Here is a 17,500-nt window from a genome sequence, read left to right as displayed (position 1 = left end):
CCTGTTCTCCTCTCCTCTTCCTCACGGGCCTTCAGTGATCCACTAACGCCTGTTCTCCTCTCCTCTTCCTCACGGGCCTTCAGTGATCCACTAACGCCTGTTCTCCTCTCCTCTTCCTCACGGGCCTTCAGTGATCCACTAACGCCTGTTCTCCTCTCCTCTTCCTCACGGGCCTTCAGTGATCCTCTAACGCCTGTTCTCCTCTCCTCTTCCTCACGGGCCTTCAGTGATCCTCTAACGCCTGTTCTCCTCTCCTCTTCCTCACGGGCCTTCAGTGATCCACTAACGCCTGTTCTCCTCTCCTCTTCCTCACGGGCCTTCAGTGATCCACTAACGCCTGTTCTCCTCTCCTCTTCCTCACGGGCCTTCAGTGATCCTCTAACGCCTGTTCTCCTCTCCTCTTCCTCACGGGCCTTCAGTGATCCACTAACGCCTGTTCTCCTCTCCTCTTCCTCACGGGCCTTCAGTGATCCTCTAACGCCTGTTCTCCTCTCCTCTTCCTCACGGGCCTTCAGTGATCCACTAACGCCTGTTCTCCTCTCCTCTTCCTCACGGGCCTTCAGTGATCCACTAACGCCTGTTCTCCTCTCCTCTTCCTCACGGGCCTTCAGTGATCCACTAACGCCTGTTCTCCTCTCCTCTTCCTCACGGGCCTTCAGTGATCCTCTAACGCCTGTTCTCCTCTCCTCTTCCTCACGGGCCTTCAGTGATCCACTAACGCCTGTTCTCCTCTCCTCTTCCTCACGGGCCTTCAGTGATCCTCTAACGCCTGTTCTCCTCTCCTCTTCCTCACGGGCCTTCAGTGATCCACTAACGCCTGTTCTCCTCTCCTCTTCCTCACGGGCCTTCAGTGATCCACTAACGCCTGTTCTCCTCTCCTCTTCCTCACGGGCCTTCAGTGATCCACTAACGCCTGTTCTCCTCTCCTCTTCCTCACGGGCCTTCAGTGATCCTCTAACGCCTGTTCTCCTCTCCTCTTCCTCACGGGCCTTCAGTGATCCACTAACGCCTGTTCTCCTCTCCTCTTCCTCACGGGCCTTCAGTGATCCACTAACGCCTGTTCTCCTCTCCTCTTCCTCACGGGCCTTCAGTGATCCACTAACGCCTGTTCTCCTCTCCTCTTCCTCACGGGCCTTCAGTGATCCTCTAACGCCTGTTCTCCTCTCCTCTTCCTCACGGGCCTTCAGTGATCCTCTAACGCCTGTTCTCCTCTCCTCTTCCTCACGGGCCTTCAGTGATCCACTAACGCCTGTTCTCCTCTCCTCTTCCTCACGGGCCTTCAGTGATCCACTAACGCCTGTTCTCCTCTCCTCTTCCTCACGGGCCTTCAGTGATCCACTAACGCCTGTTCTCCTCTCCTCTTCCTCACGGGCCTTCAGTGATCCACTAACGCCTGTTCTCCTCTCCTCTTCCTCACGGGCCTTCAGTGATCCACTAACGCCTGTTCTCCTCTCCTCTTCCTCACGGGCCTTCAGTGATCCACTAACGCCTGTTCTCCTCTCCTCTTCCTCACGGGCCTTCAGTGATCCACTAACGCCTGTTCTCCTCTCCTCTTCCTCACGGGCCTTCAGTGATCCACTAACGCCTGTTCTCCTCTCCTCTTCCTCACGGGCCTTCAGTGATCCACTAACGCCTGTTCTCCTCTCCTCTTCCTCACGGGCCTTCAGTGATCCTCTAACGCCTGTTCTCCTCTCCTCTTCCTCACGGGCCTTCAGTGATCCTCTAACGCCTGTTCTACTCTCCTCTTCCTCACGGGCCTTCAGTGATCCTCTAACGCCTGTTCTCCTCTCCTCTTCCTCACGGGCCTTCAGTGATCCTCTAACGCCTGTTCTACTCTCCTCTTCCTCACGGGCCTTCAGTGATCCACTAACGCCTGTTCTCCTCTCCTCTTCCTCACGGGCCTTCAGTGATCCACTAACGCCTGTTCTCCTCTCCTCTTCCTCACGGGCCTTCAGTGATCCTCTAACGCCTGTTCTCCTCTCCTCTTCCTCACGGGCCTTCAGTGATCCACTAACGCCTGTTCTCCTCTCCTCTTCCTCACGGGCCTTCAGTGATCCTCTAACGCCTGTTCTCCTCTCCTCTTCCTCACGGGCCTTCAGTGATCCACTAACGCCTGTTCTCCTCTCCTCTTCCTCACGGGCCTTCAGTGATCCACTAACGCCTGTTCTCCTCTCCTCTTCCTCACGGGCCTTCAGTGATCCACTAACGCCTGTTCTCCTCTCCTCTTCCTCACGGGCCTTCAGTGATCCACTAACGCCTGTTCTCCTCTCCTCTTCCTCACGGGCCTTCAGTGATCCTCTAACGCCTGTTCTCCTCTCCTCTTCCTCACGGGCCTTCAGTGATCCACTAACGCCTGTTCTCCTCTCCTCTTCCTCACGGACCTTCAGTGATCCTCTAACGCCTGTTCTCCTCTCCTCTTCCTCACGGGCCTTCAGTGATCCACTAACGCCTGTTCTCCTCTCCTCTTCCTCACGGGCCTTCAGTGATCCACTAACGCCTGTTCTCCTCTCCTCTTCCTCACGGGCCTTCAGTGATCCACTAACGCCTGTTCTCCTCTCCTCTTCCTCACGGGCCTTCAGTGATCCACTAACGCCTGTTCTCCTCTCCTCTTCCTCACGGGCCTTCAGTGATCCACTAACGCCTGTTCTCCTCTCCTCTTCCTCACGGGCCTTCAGTGATCCTCTAACGCCTGTTCTCCTCTCCTCTTCCTCACGGGCCTTCAGTGATCCACTAACGCCTGTTCTCCTCTCCTCTTCCTCACGGGCCTTCAGTGATCCACTAACGCCTGTTCTCCTCTCCTCTTCCTCACGGGCCTTCAGTGATCCTCTAACGCCTGTTCTCCTCTCCTCTTCCTCACGGGCCTTCAGTGATCCTCTAACGCCTGTTCTCCTCTCCTCTTCCTCACGGGCCTTCAGTGATCCACTAACGCCTGTTCTCCTCTCCTCTTCCTCACGGGCCTTCAGTGATCCACTAACGCCTGTTCTCCTCTCCTCTTCCTCACGGGCTTTCAGTGATCCTCTAACGCCTGTTCTCCTCTCCTCTTCCTCACGGGCCTTCAGTGATCCTCTAACGCCTGTTCTCCTCTCCTCTTCCTCACGGGCCTTCAGTGATCCTCTAACGCCTGTTCTCCTCTCCTCTTCCTCACGGGCCTTCAGTGATCCACTAACGCCTGTTCTCCTCTCCTCTTCCTCACGGGCCTTCAGTGATCCACTAACGCCTGTTCTCCTCTCCTCTTCCTCACGGGCCTTCAGTGATCCTCTAACGCCTGTTCTCCTCTCCTCTTCCTCACGGGCCTTCAGTGATCCTCTAACGCCTGTTCTCCTCTCCTCTTCCTCACGGGCCTTCAGTGATCCTCTAACGCCTGTTCTCCTCTCCTCTTCCTCACGGGCCTTCAGTGATCCACTAACGCCTGTTCTCCTCTCCTCTTCCTCACGGGCCTTCAGTGATCCACTAACGCCTGTTCTCCTCTCCTCTTCCTCACGGGCCTTCAGTGATCCTCTAACGCCTGTTCTCCTCTCCTCTTCCTCACGGGCCTTCAGTGATCCACTAACGCCTGTTCTCCTCTCCTCTTCCTCACGGGCCTTCAGTGATCCTCTAACGCCTGTTCTCCTCTCCTCTTCCTCACGGGCCTTCAGTGATCCTCTAACGCCTGTTCTCCTCTCCTCTTCCTCACGGGCCTTCAGTGATCCTCTAACGCCTGTTCTCCTCTCCTCTTCCTCACGGGCCTTCAGTGATCCACTAACGCCTGTTCTCCTCTCCTCTTCCTCACGGGCCTTCAGTGATCCACTAACGCCTGTTCTCCTCTCCTCTTCCTCACGGGCCTTCAGTGATCCACTAACGCCTGTTCTCCTCTCCTCTTCCTCACGGGCCTTCAGTGATCCACTAACGCCTGTTCTCCTCTCCTCTTCCTCACGGGCCTTCAGTGATCCACTAACGCCTGTTCTCCTCTCCTCTTCCTCACGGGCCTTCAGTGATCCTCTAACGCCTGTTCTCCTCTCCTCTTCCTCACGGGCCTTCAGTGATCCACTAACGCCTGTTCTCCTCTCCTCTTCTTCACGGGCCTTCAGTGATCCTCTAACGCCTGTTCTCCTCTCCTCTTCCTCACGGGCCTTCAGTGATCCACTAACGCCTGTTCTCCTCTCCTCTTCCTCACGGGCCTTCAGTGATCCTCTAACGCCTGTTCTCCTCTCCTCTTCCTCACGGGCCTTCAGTGATCCTCTAACGCCTGTTCTCCTCTCCTCTTCCTCACGGGCCTTCAGTGATCCACTAACGCCTGTTCTCCTCTCCTCTTCCTCACGGGCCTTCAGTGATCCACTAACGCCTGTTCTCCTCTCCTCTTCCTCACGGGCCTTCAGTGATCCACTAACGCCTGTTCTCCTCTCCTCTTCCTCACGGGCCTTCAGTGATCCACTAACGCCTGTTCTCCTCTCCTCTTCCTCACGGGCCTTCAGTGATCCTCTAACGCCTGTTCTCCTCTCCTCTTCCTCACGGGCCTTCAGTGATCCACTAACGCCTGTTCTCCTCTCCTCTTCTTCACGGGCCTTCAGTGATCCTCTAACGCCTGTTCTCCTCTCCTCTTCCTCACGGGCCTTCAGTGATCCACTAACGCCTGTTCTCCTCTCCTCTTCCTCACGGGCCTTCAGTGATCCACTAACGCCTGTTCTCCTCTCCTCTTCCTCACGGGCCTTCAGTGATCCACTAACGCCTGTTCTCCTCTCCTCTTCCTCACGGGCCTTCAGTGATCCACTAACGCCTGTTCTCCTCTCCTCTTCCTCACGGGCCTTCAGTGATCCACTAACGCCTGTTCTCCTCTCCTCTTCCTCACGGGCCTTCAGTGATCCTCTAACGCCTGTTCTCCTCTCCTCTTCCTCACGGGCCTTCAGTGATCCTCTAACGCCTGCTCTCCTCTCCTCTTCCTCACGGGCCTTCAGTGATCCTCTAACGCCTGTTCTCCTCTCCTCTTCCTCACGGGCCTTCAGTGATCCACTAACGCCTGTTCTCCTCTCCTCTTCCTCACGGGCCTTCAGTGATCCTCTAACGCCTGCTCTCCTCTCCTCTTCCTCACGGGCCTTCAGTGATCCTCTAACGTCTGTTCTCCTCTCCTCTTCCTCACGGGCCTTCAGTGATCCTCTAACGCCTGTTCTCCTCTCCTCTTCCTCACGGGCCTTCAGTGATCCTCTAACGCCTGTTCTCCTCTCCTCTTCTTCACGGGCCTTCAGTGATCCTCTAACGCCTGTTCTCCTCTCCTCTTCCTCACGGGCCTTCAGTGATCCACTAACGCCTGTTCTCCTCTCCTCTTCCTCACGGGCCTTCAGTGATCCACTAACGCCTGTTCTCCTCTCCTCTTCCTCACGGGCCTTCAGTGATCCTCTAACGCCTGTTCTCCTCTCCTCTTCCTCACGGGCCTTCAGTGATCCTCTAACGCCTGTTCTCCTCTCCTCTTCCTCACGGGCCTTCAGTGATCCACTAACGCCTGTTCTCCTCTCCTCTTCCTCACGGGCCTTCAGTGATCCACTAACGCCTGTTCTCCTCTCCTCTTCCTCACGGGCTTTCAGTGATCCTCTAACGCCTGTTCTCCTCTCCTCTTCCTCACGGGCCTTCAGTGATCCTCTAACGCCTGTTCTCCTCTCCTCTTCCTCACGGGCCTTCAGTGATCCACTAACGCCTGTTCTCCTCTCCTCTTCCTCACGGGCCTTCAGTGATCCTCTAACGCCTGTTCTCCTCTCCTCTTCCTCACGGGCCTTCAGTGATCCTCCAACGCCTGTTCTCCTCTCCTCTTCCTCACGGGCCTTCAGTGATCCACTAACGCCTGTTCTCCTCTCCTCTTCCTCACGGGCCTTCAGTGATCCTCTAACGCCTGTTCTCCTCTCCTCTTCCTCACGGGCCTTCAGTGATCCACTAGCGCCTGTTCTCCTCTCCTCTTCCTCACGGGCCTTCAGTGATCCACTAACGCCTGTTCTCCCGCAGGCGAGCAGCATGTCCTCAGTGCTGGACAAGAAGCAGAGGATGATGGACAAGCATCTGAGCGAGTGGAGGCAGAAGTGTGAGGATCTGCTGGTGGAGGTGGAGAACTGTCAGAAGGAGAGTCGACAGCACAGCGCTGAACTCTTCAAGATCAAGACGGCCCACGAGGAGGCGCTGGAGCAGAGCGAGGCTTTACGCCGCGAGAACAAGGCCTTGCAGGGTAACACACACACACACACACTCAGACCTGCATGACTCACAGACACACAGTGGGGGTGCGGGGAAAGATTCGTATATGAATTGCGATTCTATCTTCTACCGAGTCGAGTCGATTCACAACTTTCAAAAATCGATTTTAAAGTGTTACACTTCTTTATCTTCGCAGAACTACTTAAAGTTATTGATAGGGGTCTAACGATACTCTCATGTCACGATTTGATATACATCACGATACTGAACTCACGCTACTATATTATTGCGATACTCCAAGGGCTCTATCTCGCACCCAGCGCAATTGACTTAGTAGAGCGACGCATGTATCATTCCTATTCTGCTCCCGACGCACAGCGGACTTTTCCCTCCACAGACGCACGTCTGTAAATTAGGGAATGAGCTTGCGCTCCCGGGGCGGTTCAGGGAAAAGAGGAGGCGTGTTCCGGCGCAAACGTTCCCTGGTGCTATTTTGCAGTTTCAGAAAACAATTCCGCCACTGACCAAGAGAAACCTCGTCTAAAGTCAGTGGCGCGTTGCGCATGTTATTCAGAGGCTATTTTAAGGGCGCATGCTTGGCCATAATGTAGTGTGAGTGTGAGCACAACACACACACACTTTGATTCTCTCATCTACACAGACGCAGCAGTTCTCATTTTTAGAAAACCATACATAATTATAAGGAAAAATATTACCACACGAGGGAAATCATTGTTGTGTCCATGAAGATGTGAAAGAATAGGCATAAATCTAGCTTACACATTTACCCAAATTATCATACGCCTGTTTAATCGAAGCTAATCTGGGTGTGTTTCTCCATCCCCAATGTCACTTCTCTGTGTTTTACGGCCCTGACGAGAACGCCGGTCTCCTCGGCTGTGAACCGCTCCTGGCAAATCCGCCGTTATAATAGCGATCCGCCATGGAACAAGCGCGCCTGCTCTTAAAGGGAATGTGAGATGACGCTCTGATTGGTTTATTTCACGTTACGCCCAAACCACACCTATGAGTAATGAAGCGACTTCAGACCAACACATTTTAGATTTGCGTCGGGCGCAAGAGTCGTTTATCCCGCCGGTATAATAGCAACAGCGCCCGAGACCCGCCCACAAAGTTACTTGCGTTTCATATCGTTATAATAGGGCCCCAAGTCTTGAAACCCAAAGCACAGGACAATAGAGACGCCAGAATAAACATATTCATGATTCTGAAGCGGAAAATAGAGAATTATTTGAGACGAATATTTTTGATCTCTTTCACTGACTAGATATATTTAAAATAATGTTGGCCACTTTTTACTGGTAACATCAGGACCCACAAATATTCCCCCATTGCATTATTATACATTATATTCAACGTTATATACAGTAGTTTGATGTAGTACTGACACTAAAACTCTGAAAACTTGATTTTCTTTTTTTCACATAGTAATTTTTATTTTGGGTGAACTAAACCCAATATGTAGTCCCTGTCCACGATACATATTGATGCATTATTTTATTGTTACACCCCTAGTTATTGACGTTAATCACAATAATCAGCGAACAAGGACTCAATGATGAAGTACACGCACAGACGCTGACTCTCACATGCGTGCGATCTCGTATTCAGTTCTTTCACAGCTACACACACACACACACACACACACACACACACACACACACACACACACACACACACACACACACTGTGGACTATTCAGTGTAAACAGAGTCTGTTCTGTCCTACACGAACAAAAACAAATGGGAGAAAATGTGATGTGTAACAGATCCGCATTCATTCTAAAGGGACAGGCGCCTCATAAACTGTTGCTCTTGGTTTCATTAATGCTAATAAAAAACACACTGATTTTGACTGAATCACTTTTTTATCTTCAATATCAATCATTTTATATTCAATTCATACAGTGAAGACTATACAGTGTTTTATTTTTACATTTTGATTATTCAATTAATGATTAAATCAATAATAATATCATAAAAATAAAATTTTTTGCAGTGTAATAGCACTTCTTCATCTGCTGGTCATGTGATGTTTGATGACGTGTGTTTCAGAGGAGATGGTGGATCTCACCGACCAGCTCTCAGACGGAGGGAAGAGCGTTCACGAGCTGCAGAAGATGAAGAAGAAGATCGAGATGGAGAAGGAAGAACTGCAGGCGTCGCTCGAGGAGTCGGAGGCAGCGCTGGAGGTCTGGACACACACATCACACACTGCTTACTCTCACAGAACAGGTGTTCAGAAACATTATTAGCAGAGATCTACTCATCATCACACAGAGACAGGTTCTCCTTCCGGCTCATGTGTGAGATGATGATTAATGGAGCTCTGCTTTAAGAAAGATAAAATGTGTGAGAAACACATCTGATGACGTCACAGCTGACCCCGTGACCTCCAGATGACCCCCGTGACCTCCAGCCTCCATCTCACTGCACACTTACAGGCTTCATCCAGAAACTCTTGATCTGTCCATTTAGAGCGGTAGATGTGATCGTGTGGAGGGATTTATTCATCTCCTTTTTTAGCAATAAAAGTATTTCCTCCTTAAAACTGCAGTGAACCAAAGACAGTCTCAAAAACACGCTTTGAAATCGCTGGTGTTTCTGACGTCACAAACTACCTTGTAACCAATCAGATCAACGTGTGATCGTCAACCAGTGGATCTCTGAGCTGAGTGAGTGAGTGGAGGCGGGGCTCATTTGCATATTCATAGAACCACGCATACTAAATGAGGCAAGGGTGTCGAGTTACATTCAAGATATTTTAAGGAAAAAACTTTTAAATATGTCATTTTGGTGATCAAAGATGAGTTTTAAGGGCTACAATTATTTACTTAAGTTATGTAGTAACTAATGTTGCCCTAAAGTGACTGAGAAATGTATAATATATGGAAAACTAGGAGGTAAACAGAACCAAACACTACACTTAAAATACGGTTAAATTATTACTTTTATATATTTTTCAGTTATTGAAAAACTTGATTTAATTCCCTTAAACAAAACTGAAAATCATATTCAATCTCAAAATATATTTGGTAGTTTTAATGATTCTAATATATATATATATATATTTTAGGGCTGTCAAACGATTTTTTACATAATACATGTGTGTGTACGGTGTATAATTATTTTCTATATATAAATACACACACATGCATGTATATATTTAAGAAATATTTGCATGTATATACTGTGTATATATATTTATATTATATATAAATATTTTATATATAAATAACACATTTTCTTAAATATATATATGCATGTAAAAACAAACTTTTATTTTGGATGCGATTAATCGTTTGACAGCCCTAATATATATATATCTGTAATGTATGTAATCGATCGGTTTACTCGAATTGGTATTACTCGATTATGTATGTAGTGTATGTAATCTGAGATATAAAATATATATAAAGATTAGTTTTAATGATTCTAATTTATATAAATATATATTAAATATTAAATCACAGAATCCTATGAAAGCTTGTTTCCGCCTCAGAATAAAAAAATAAAAGTAACTGCAACTTTTTGCGAGTTTATATCTTGCAATAATTTTGCAATTGCAAAAAATGAAGTCAGAATTGTGTGTGTGTGTGTGTGTGTGTGTGTGTGTGTGTGTGTGTGTGTGTGTGTGTGTGTGTGTGTGTGTGTGTGTGTGTGTCTGCAGGCCGAGGAGACGAAGGTTCTGCGTTTGCAGCTGGAAGTGTCTCAGATTAAAGCAGACATGGAGCGAAGACTTCAGGAGAAGGAGGAGGAGGCCGAGGCCAACAGGTACCATCATCTTCATCTTCATCATCCTCTTCATCTTCATCACTGAAATAACCTCTCCTGCCTATAATCAGTCAGTCCTTTAATCCTTCTGTTTTCTCCACCTCATCCTTTATTTCCTGCCTTTCACTGACGTGGAATACTCATTACGGTGAGGATCTTGATCTTGCTTCATCTTGTTCTCTGCTGATACAGCTTCAATCTGTCCGTTTCCACGTCCTGAGTGTCATTCACTGGCAGAAAGGAGAAAACACTACATAAACAGCTAAATATGAATTTTATGTATTTATTTTTCAATTTTTCATATCAGGATACTGAAGAAAAAAATACAAAATAAACAGGCTTAATTATGACTGCATTATTTGTTTATGGGTTTTTATTTGATAGATATTGTGATTTAATATCATTATTGTGAATTCTGTTGCCCACAATAATTGAGTAGTGAAAATCTGATATTGTTACCAGGGTTATTATCATTAACTAAAACTACTTGAAATAAATTATTTTCAGTGAAATAAAGATCAAATATAAATATTAGGTGGAAAACCTAAACAAAACAAATGTTGCCTTGGCAATAAACGTATTAACTAATTAAAATGATTAACTGAAAAAAATAAATAAATAAAGCTGAAACTGTAATAAATATAAATTAACCCTAAATTGCAATATTAAAAAAAGCTCATAGGCTCATGATGAAACAACTAAACATTTAACTAAAATTAACACAAAAAAAAAACACAATATAAAAATAAAAGCTAATTCAAAATGTTCTATAATACAACTAAAATAACAGCCCTAGTGTCTATTTTTAATTTCATTTATAATTCTCCAGGATTATGAGATGGTTTGCTGGTCTAAGATGGTTAGTTCTCAGTTCAGTTCAAGTTTATTTCTATAGTGCTTTTTCATAATACGTGCGTTTTTCAGAGCAGCTTCACTGGAAATCCACATTTCAATGTTCAATCGCTAAAGAAGACAGACTGAAAGACCAACCCATCCAGCTTAATCTGGTTTAAAGAGTTTTGAAGCATTGTTTCAGCTATATATAATATACAGAATATTTTCTTCTAGACACAAACTGTGTTGCATTATTTTCCTGTTATCTCTGTAAAGCTGCTCTGAAACAATCAGTATTGAAGTAAAGGTGACTTGACTTGACTTTGCTTGTAATGATTATCCTCTGTGTGTGTGTGCAGGAAAAGCCTGATTGTGATGGTAATCGTGTGTGTGTGTGTGTGTATGTGTGTGTGTGTGTGCAGGAAAAGCCTGATTGTGATGGCAATCGTGTGTGTGTGTGTGTGTGTGTGTGTGTGTGTGTGTGTGTGTGTGTGTGTGTGTGCAGGAAAAGCCTGATTGTGATGATAATCCTGTGTTGTGTGTGTGTGTGTGTGTGTGTGTGTGTGTGTGTGTGTGCAGGAAGAGCCACCAGAGGGCGCTGGAGTCGGTTCAGGCCAGTCTGGAGGTGGAGCTGAAGCTGCGGGTGGAGTCGGCGCGGCTCAAGAAGAAGATGGAGGTGGATCAGAGCGAGCTGGAGCTGCAGGTGGAGCAGATGAAGAAGAGCAGCGCTGAGATGATGAAGAGCGTGAAGAAGATGCAGCAGCAGATCAAGGTCTCTTTCTCACTCTAATGCTGTGACCCTCATCCTCCTGTGAGATTTATGCTCAAACTTTTTATATTAAACCAAATGTTATTACAACAAAATAAAGTATTACAAGTATAGACACTTTTTTCTTTTTTTTTTACATTAAGACCAAAACCAAAGATAATACACATCAATTAAAAGGAAAAAAAGAGATGATAATATAAAATAGAAAAATACAAGTTATAGAAAATAATAGTAATAGTAATACAAGTAGGTAATATACAATACGTAAGCAATAAGGTAAGAGAGGCTGTGCTGTATCGTGAATAAGTCACGGCTGAGGGGCGTTGTTAGAGGAGTCACGATTATTCACGACACAGCACTAGCCTTGAGTACCTTGCGTTTATAAAACGGTTACCACCCAATATAAATATTAAAGCCCAAAAATATGTATCAGTGCAACTTTCATGAAGTAAAATCACTAAAAGCCTTCCTTCCGCTGGAAAAAATAGTCCCTGACTGTGAACATAAGTTACATACATAATTTCGCCATTAGATGGCGGCAAAGACTATCTTTATGAGTGAGTCAGTCAGTAGAGAAGACTTTTATATTGAAAGAAAAAACTTGTAAACATGGAGAAGCAAGACGCAACTGACAAATGATTAGCGTGTCACAGAAAACACCTTAACTGTTAAAAGGACAGTATAGCAGCAGAGATTCAAAACAGCGGAGATTCAAACTGATTTTTTATTACGAATTTAGGACTGACCTGAAGGACGATGCTACATCTACTGTAAATGCAGGTGCACTTACTCACTCGATCTCTCACAATACTACTCTATAAGCTTCAATGAACAATATCAGTGAGAACAAACATATGTTTACGTTGCTAAGAGTGGTTGCTAGCGGTGTTGTGTAGTGATACATAGAACCATTGGGTGAAGCGGTCATAGCTGTGTTTTATTGTGAATCCAGGACAGAACTAGCCGTTTTATAATGACTTAATGGATGAAGGGTTGTCTAAAGTTGCCCGCTGTGCTTTTCGCATATCCTTAAGCAGGTTGTGGATGGTGTCTGAGTTATCGTCAAACCAGTCTTGGTGGTTCTTGCGCTTATAGCCGATGGATTTGGCTGCCGCATTGGAGAGCACAGAGCTAACATAGTTCCACTGTTGTTCCATGGTGTTTTCTGAGCTCAGACAAGTTTCCAATTCTCTAAGTTTCTCAGCTAGGCAACGTCGAAACTCACTTCTTGCTTCTATGTTTCCCAAGCGGTTCCAATTTAGCCTCTTTTTTTGGGGCTTATATTTTGCCTTCCGCTGGAAGATGGTGTTGGTTATGGTAAGGTTATGCACAGAGTAAGTAACCTCATGCCATTTGCATTCACCCTGCCAATGCCATTCCTACCTAGTATTCCACTCAATATCCTGAAGGTCTGTCCCACCCTAGCGTTGAAATCCCCAAGCAAGAGGATCTTATCACTCTTAGGGATCCGGCAAAGAGTTTCATCCAGTGCTTGATAAAAGCATTCCTTTGCCTTCTTTTTGAGATGGCAAAGTTGGTGCATAGGCACTGAGAAGTGTAGCATAACGCTTTTTTGCCAGGGGGATACGGAGGGTCATTAGTCTTTCACTAATGCCAACGGGTGTTTCAGTGAGACTTGATAGATGGGTGTTCTTGATGGCCATTCCTACTCCATAAAGATGTTTTCCACCTAGGGGGAAACCTTTCCAGAAGAAGGCATAGCCCGTCCCTTCCTCTGTTAGAGAGCCTTGATCCAGAAGCCTGGTCTCACTCAGGGCATTGCTGATGTCGATGTTTTATATGGTGGTGTTTCTTATTTTCCTTATTTCGACGGCAGTAGTGGAATAACCCGATAGGTGCGGTAAACTATCCAGATAAATGGTTGAATGGGCAATTTTTAGGCCACCTTGTCTAGGCCCTTCCCCATTTGGGGTGAGCAGTGCGGTCCCTAAACAGGGTTGCTCAGTCGCACAGGGGTCTGCCGAAACAGCTGCCTCTCAGTCCCAGTTGATAGCAACCAAATACCCTGTGCCGCTGCCATGCAGGATTCTGACTAGGAGCTCCCAGTCTATTCGTACCTGCTCCCGTTGCCAGACGCCCCATCGCCGTCAGACTTTAACCATATGTAAGGTCCAGGTATTGTCACCGTGGTCAGAGGTGGAGACCTGCGCAAGGAAGATTTTAAAGTGCCAAAGGGAGTGCGCCATGATCCCCAGTAGCACTATCTTCACCACGATGAGGTAAATCCCGATGGCAAGGGTGGTCCAAGGACAACCGGTCCCCCATCTTGGTTTTTCCAGGCGTGCCTATGCTGCGGAATACTTTTCAGAATGCCGCAAGCATTCATGTGACAAAAACCAACCGATCAGCTTCGGCCTTTCTGTAACATCGAAAGCTGATTGCCCAACAACATTGCTCAAAAAGTTGCTCTGTGTATCATCACCTTTAGTCTTGTCTCAATAGACTAGCCACAAGGCAGTGGGGCTATTTGCCCATAGCTGGGACAGTGATTGACGGGCGCCAGGGCGTGTCCTCACCGTGTCTCTGGGGCCCACTGCTGCTCCGAGATCACCTGTAGTTTAGCCTGGGACCGTATGATACTGAGTTTCTGTGTATGTGGCCCCGAGGAGGCACTACAGGAGTCTTGGTGGTGGAGAGGCTCTGTACTGGCAGGAGGAGGCTTATGCACTCGGCTCCTCTTTTCACCCTCTATCAAGAAGGCTAGCCAGCGGCAACAGCTGTAAGCACAGAGAGTAACAAGCAGAGAGCACAGCGCGGCATGCACTAACTACACTACACTACTGCACTAGATGCTTCACACACACCCTGTATTGTATATACACTCACAGGTGACCAGAGGATGTGTGTGTGTGTTCTGCAGGATCAGCAGGCTCAGCTGGAGCAGGAGGCTCGTGTGCAGGAGCAGCTGAAGGAGGAGCACACACTGATGGAGCGCCGCTGCCTCCTGCTGGTCACTGAGAGAGAGGAGAGTCGAGCCGCGCTGGAGGCGTCCGAGAGAATCCGCAGGAGTCTGGAGACGGAGCTGCAGGAGACGGCCGAGAGACACAGCCAGCTGGACACACAGGTACTGACCGAGCGGAAACCTTCCAGTCTCTCTCTTCAAACCATCACTGAAGTGACTTAAACTGCTGTTCATCGACTGGCCACTAGAGACAGGCTGCAAACGGGAGTCAATCCCATAGACCCCCATGTTAAAATGCCCAACTTTACAGCAGAAAAAAATGTGTTTACAGCCTGGAGCAAAAAGTGGTTTTGGTCTATATAGCTCATTTTGCCCTTCATGAAAACTGTGAGGGGCCACACTGTGTCCATATTTTTATACAGTCTATGGTTTTGACCCTCAACACTGCTGTGCTCACAGTTTATCATAACTGTCATTACTTTAGCTGCTTCTGTAAGTAACAGAGCTGTGTGTGTGTGTGTGTGTGTGTGTGTGTGTGTGTGTGTGTGTGTGTGTGTGTGTGTGTGTGTGTGTGTGTGTGTGTGTTGCTCTCAGCTGCAGTGTGTGTCGAGTGGCAGGAGGAAGCTGGAGGTGGATCTTCAGCAGCTGATGCAGGAGCACGAGGAGCTGCAGACTGAGCTCAGATCAGCCAACGACAAGGCCAAGAAATCAGCCTGTGAGGTACAGAAACACACACTCACACTCTCTCACACACACACACACACACACACACATGCTGAAGCTGACACTGTGCTGTCCTACAGGCGGTGCGTGTGGCGGAGGAGCTGCGGATGGAGCAGGAACACGTCACACACCTGGAGCGCGTCAGGAAGAGCCTGGAGATGCAGATCAGAGACGCCGGCAGCCGGATGGAGGAGCAGGAGCAATCGGCCATGAAGGGGGGCAAGAAGATCCTGCTGAAGATGGAGGCACGGGTAAAGATTAATTATAATCATGAGATGAGCTCAAAACTGTCATAAAAAGTCATTAATATGATGAAAAATCATGATTAGGACATACTAAATCAGATTCATGGGATTAGGTCAAAATTTACATAAAAGGTCATTAATATGATGAAAAACGTTTTGATTACGTATGTGGGGGTGGGGTGGGGTGGGGTGGGGTGGGGTGGGGTGGGGTGGGGGGGATGGGGGGGGGGATCGCATAGCCGAGCCTGATAGTCCGAATGAGCCAGCGAGAGGGGCTGGGAAGCGCTAGCCAGGCCGATCCAGCGGGACCAGATGGACTACAGGTGTACCCGCAGTGGGGCAGCGAGTTGGAACTAAGTTTGGAACAAAGCGAGGTTATGATAAATATGTTTTATTTAGTTAATAATGACCTTTAACTCATAATTTAGACGACTTTAGAAGATTTTTTTTTTCTTCAATTTCTTTCAGCATTTCAAGTTGTATAAATGAGCAGTAGATAATGTATTCTGAATAAACATAAATGAGCTCTGTGCAATAGCATGTTTATGAGTGATGTGTCAGTATTCTCTCTGTGTGTGCGGTGCATTGAATCACACGTGCAGGTGAAGGAGCTGGAGCTGGAGCTGGACACCGAGCAGAAGAAACACGCTGAGACGCTGAAGAACCTGCGCAAGAACGAGCGGCGCCTGAAAGAGCTGCTCTTCCAGACCGAGGAGGACCAGAAGAACCAGCAGAGGATGCAGGAGCTGGTGGAGAGACTGCAGATGAAGATGAGGGCCTACAAGAGACAAGTGGAGGAGGCGGTAGGACTCTGCCTGTTACCTGTGCTTTATGCTGGTTTATGCTGTTAGTGCTGGTTAATGCCGGTTTATGCTGGTTAGTGCTGGTTCTACTCAAGCTGATGGACCCACAAACTTCCTGCAAAGCCAGAAGGAGCAGCACTACTTACTAGGCTTGTTGCGATAGTCGGTGTTACCGGTGATACACGGTGTTTAACCCACCTACCGGTCATAGCACTTGACCACCGGCACCGTCCCCATCGAAGTTTTAGCCTATAGTAATAAAGCACTTAATTCAGTTAGTGATTACGTGCCTTCGTAATTTAGCGTAAGCGGAACGAGCGCCGCAGTAAAGCAGCAGGTGTCCGATTTCATTTATCATTAGGAGAGTGAGGCGAGCTAACTGGCAAAGGATGGCAACGTGAGTTTAATTTTTATATTAGTTTTTTTTATTCGGGTAGGCTACCTTATTTAATGAAGTTTTTGATGTTCGTTCGTTTCATATTCGATGGTTGTGCGGTGTTTTTTTTTTTTTTTGCTGAAAAAGGCAGGCACTTCATTTAACGAATAGTGATTTTTTTAAATATAATTTCTTGTTTGATACTTGCACGATGTGTGCAGTGGTTCGTTTTGTTAATAAATGCACTTTAAAGGTGTTTCATAAGTGCTTTTGTTTAGTTTTTACATGGTGTGTTAAGTTATTATTCATTTTGCAATAAAGATGTGTGTAATACAAGCGAGTGTCTTATTGTTTTGTGTATTTTTATTAAGAATAAAATTAATTAACCCATGATTAATTCAAACAAATGATACTGAATTGCCGTTGATTAAAGTGAAAGTAAATTGAGACGTGTGCACGTCCGCATTTTCGGCCACCCGAAATCCCCGACACGCAACCCCGGTGACATCGGGATTACCGGTTTTTTTACACGTCGATTAACCGGTGGAAAAAATCCGTCACCGCAACATCCCTACTACTTACCAGCATAAACCGGCACTAACCAGCATAAACCAGCACTAAACAGCATAAACTGGCACTAACCAGCATAAACCAGCACTAACCAGCATAAACCATCATTAACCAACATAAACTAGCATAAACTGGCATTAACCAGCATAAACCGGCACTAACCATCATAAACCAGCACTAACCATCATAAACCAGCACTAACCAGCATAAACCGGCACTAACCATCATAAACCAGCACTAACCATCATAAACCAGCACTAACCAGCATAAACTTGCGCTAACCAGCATAAACCAGCACTAACCAGCATAA

At 47.0% G+C, this 17,500-nt stretch overlaps 1 protein-coding gene across 1 annotated transcript in view; it reads left to right on the top strand.

Annotated features, from left to right (window-relative positions):
- The window catches only part of LOC307147305 (myosin-4), an 84,876-nt gene that overhangs the window by 63,633 nt on the left and 3,743 nt on the right, over positions 1 to 17,500 (top strand). Inside the window, exons 15-22 of the mRNA XM_079851974.1 lie at positions 5,968 to 6,184; positions 8,229 to 8,365; positions 9,844 to 9,947; positions 11,361 to 11,553; positions 14,432 to 14,635; positions 15,068 to 15,193; positions 15,277 to 15,447; positions 16,044 to 16,244. Of these exons, the coding sequence (XP_079708100.1) occupies positions 5,968 to 6,184; positions 8,229 to 8,365; positions 9,844 to 9,947; positions 11,361 to 11,553; positions 14,432 to 14,635; positions 15,068 to 15,193; positions 15,277 to 15,447; positions 16,044 to 16,244 (1,353 nt within the window). The remainder of the gene's footprint in view (positions 1 to 5,967; positions 6,185 to 8,228; positions 8,366 to 9,843; positions 9,948 to 11,360; positions 11,554 to 14,431; positions 14,636 to 15,067; positions 15,194 to 15,276; positions 15,448 to 16,043; positions 16,245 to 17,500) is intronic.

The sequence above is a fragment of the Squalius cephalus genome, assembly GCF_949319135.1.
Source record: "Squalius cephalus genome assembly, chromosome: 19".
Classification (NCBI taxonomy): Eukaryota; Metazoa; Chordata; class Actinopteri; order Cypriniformes; family Leuciscidae; genus Squalius; species Squalius cephalus.
Note: the sequence above shows the minus strand (reverse complement) of the source record. Positions and strands in the feature narration are given on the sequence as shown.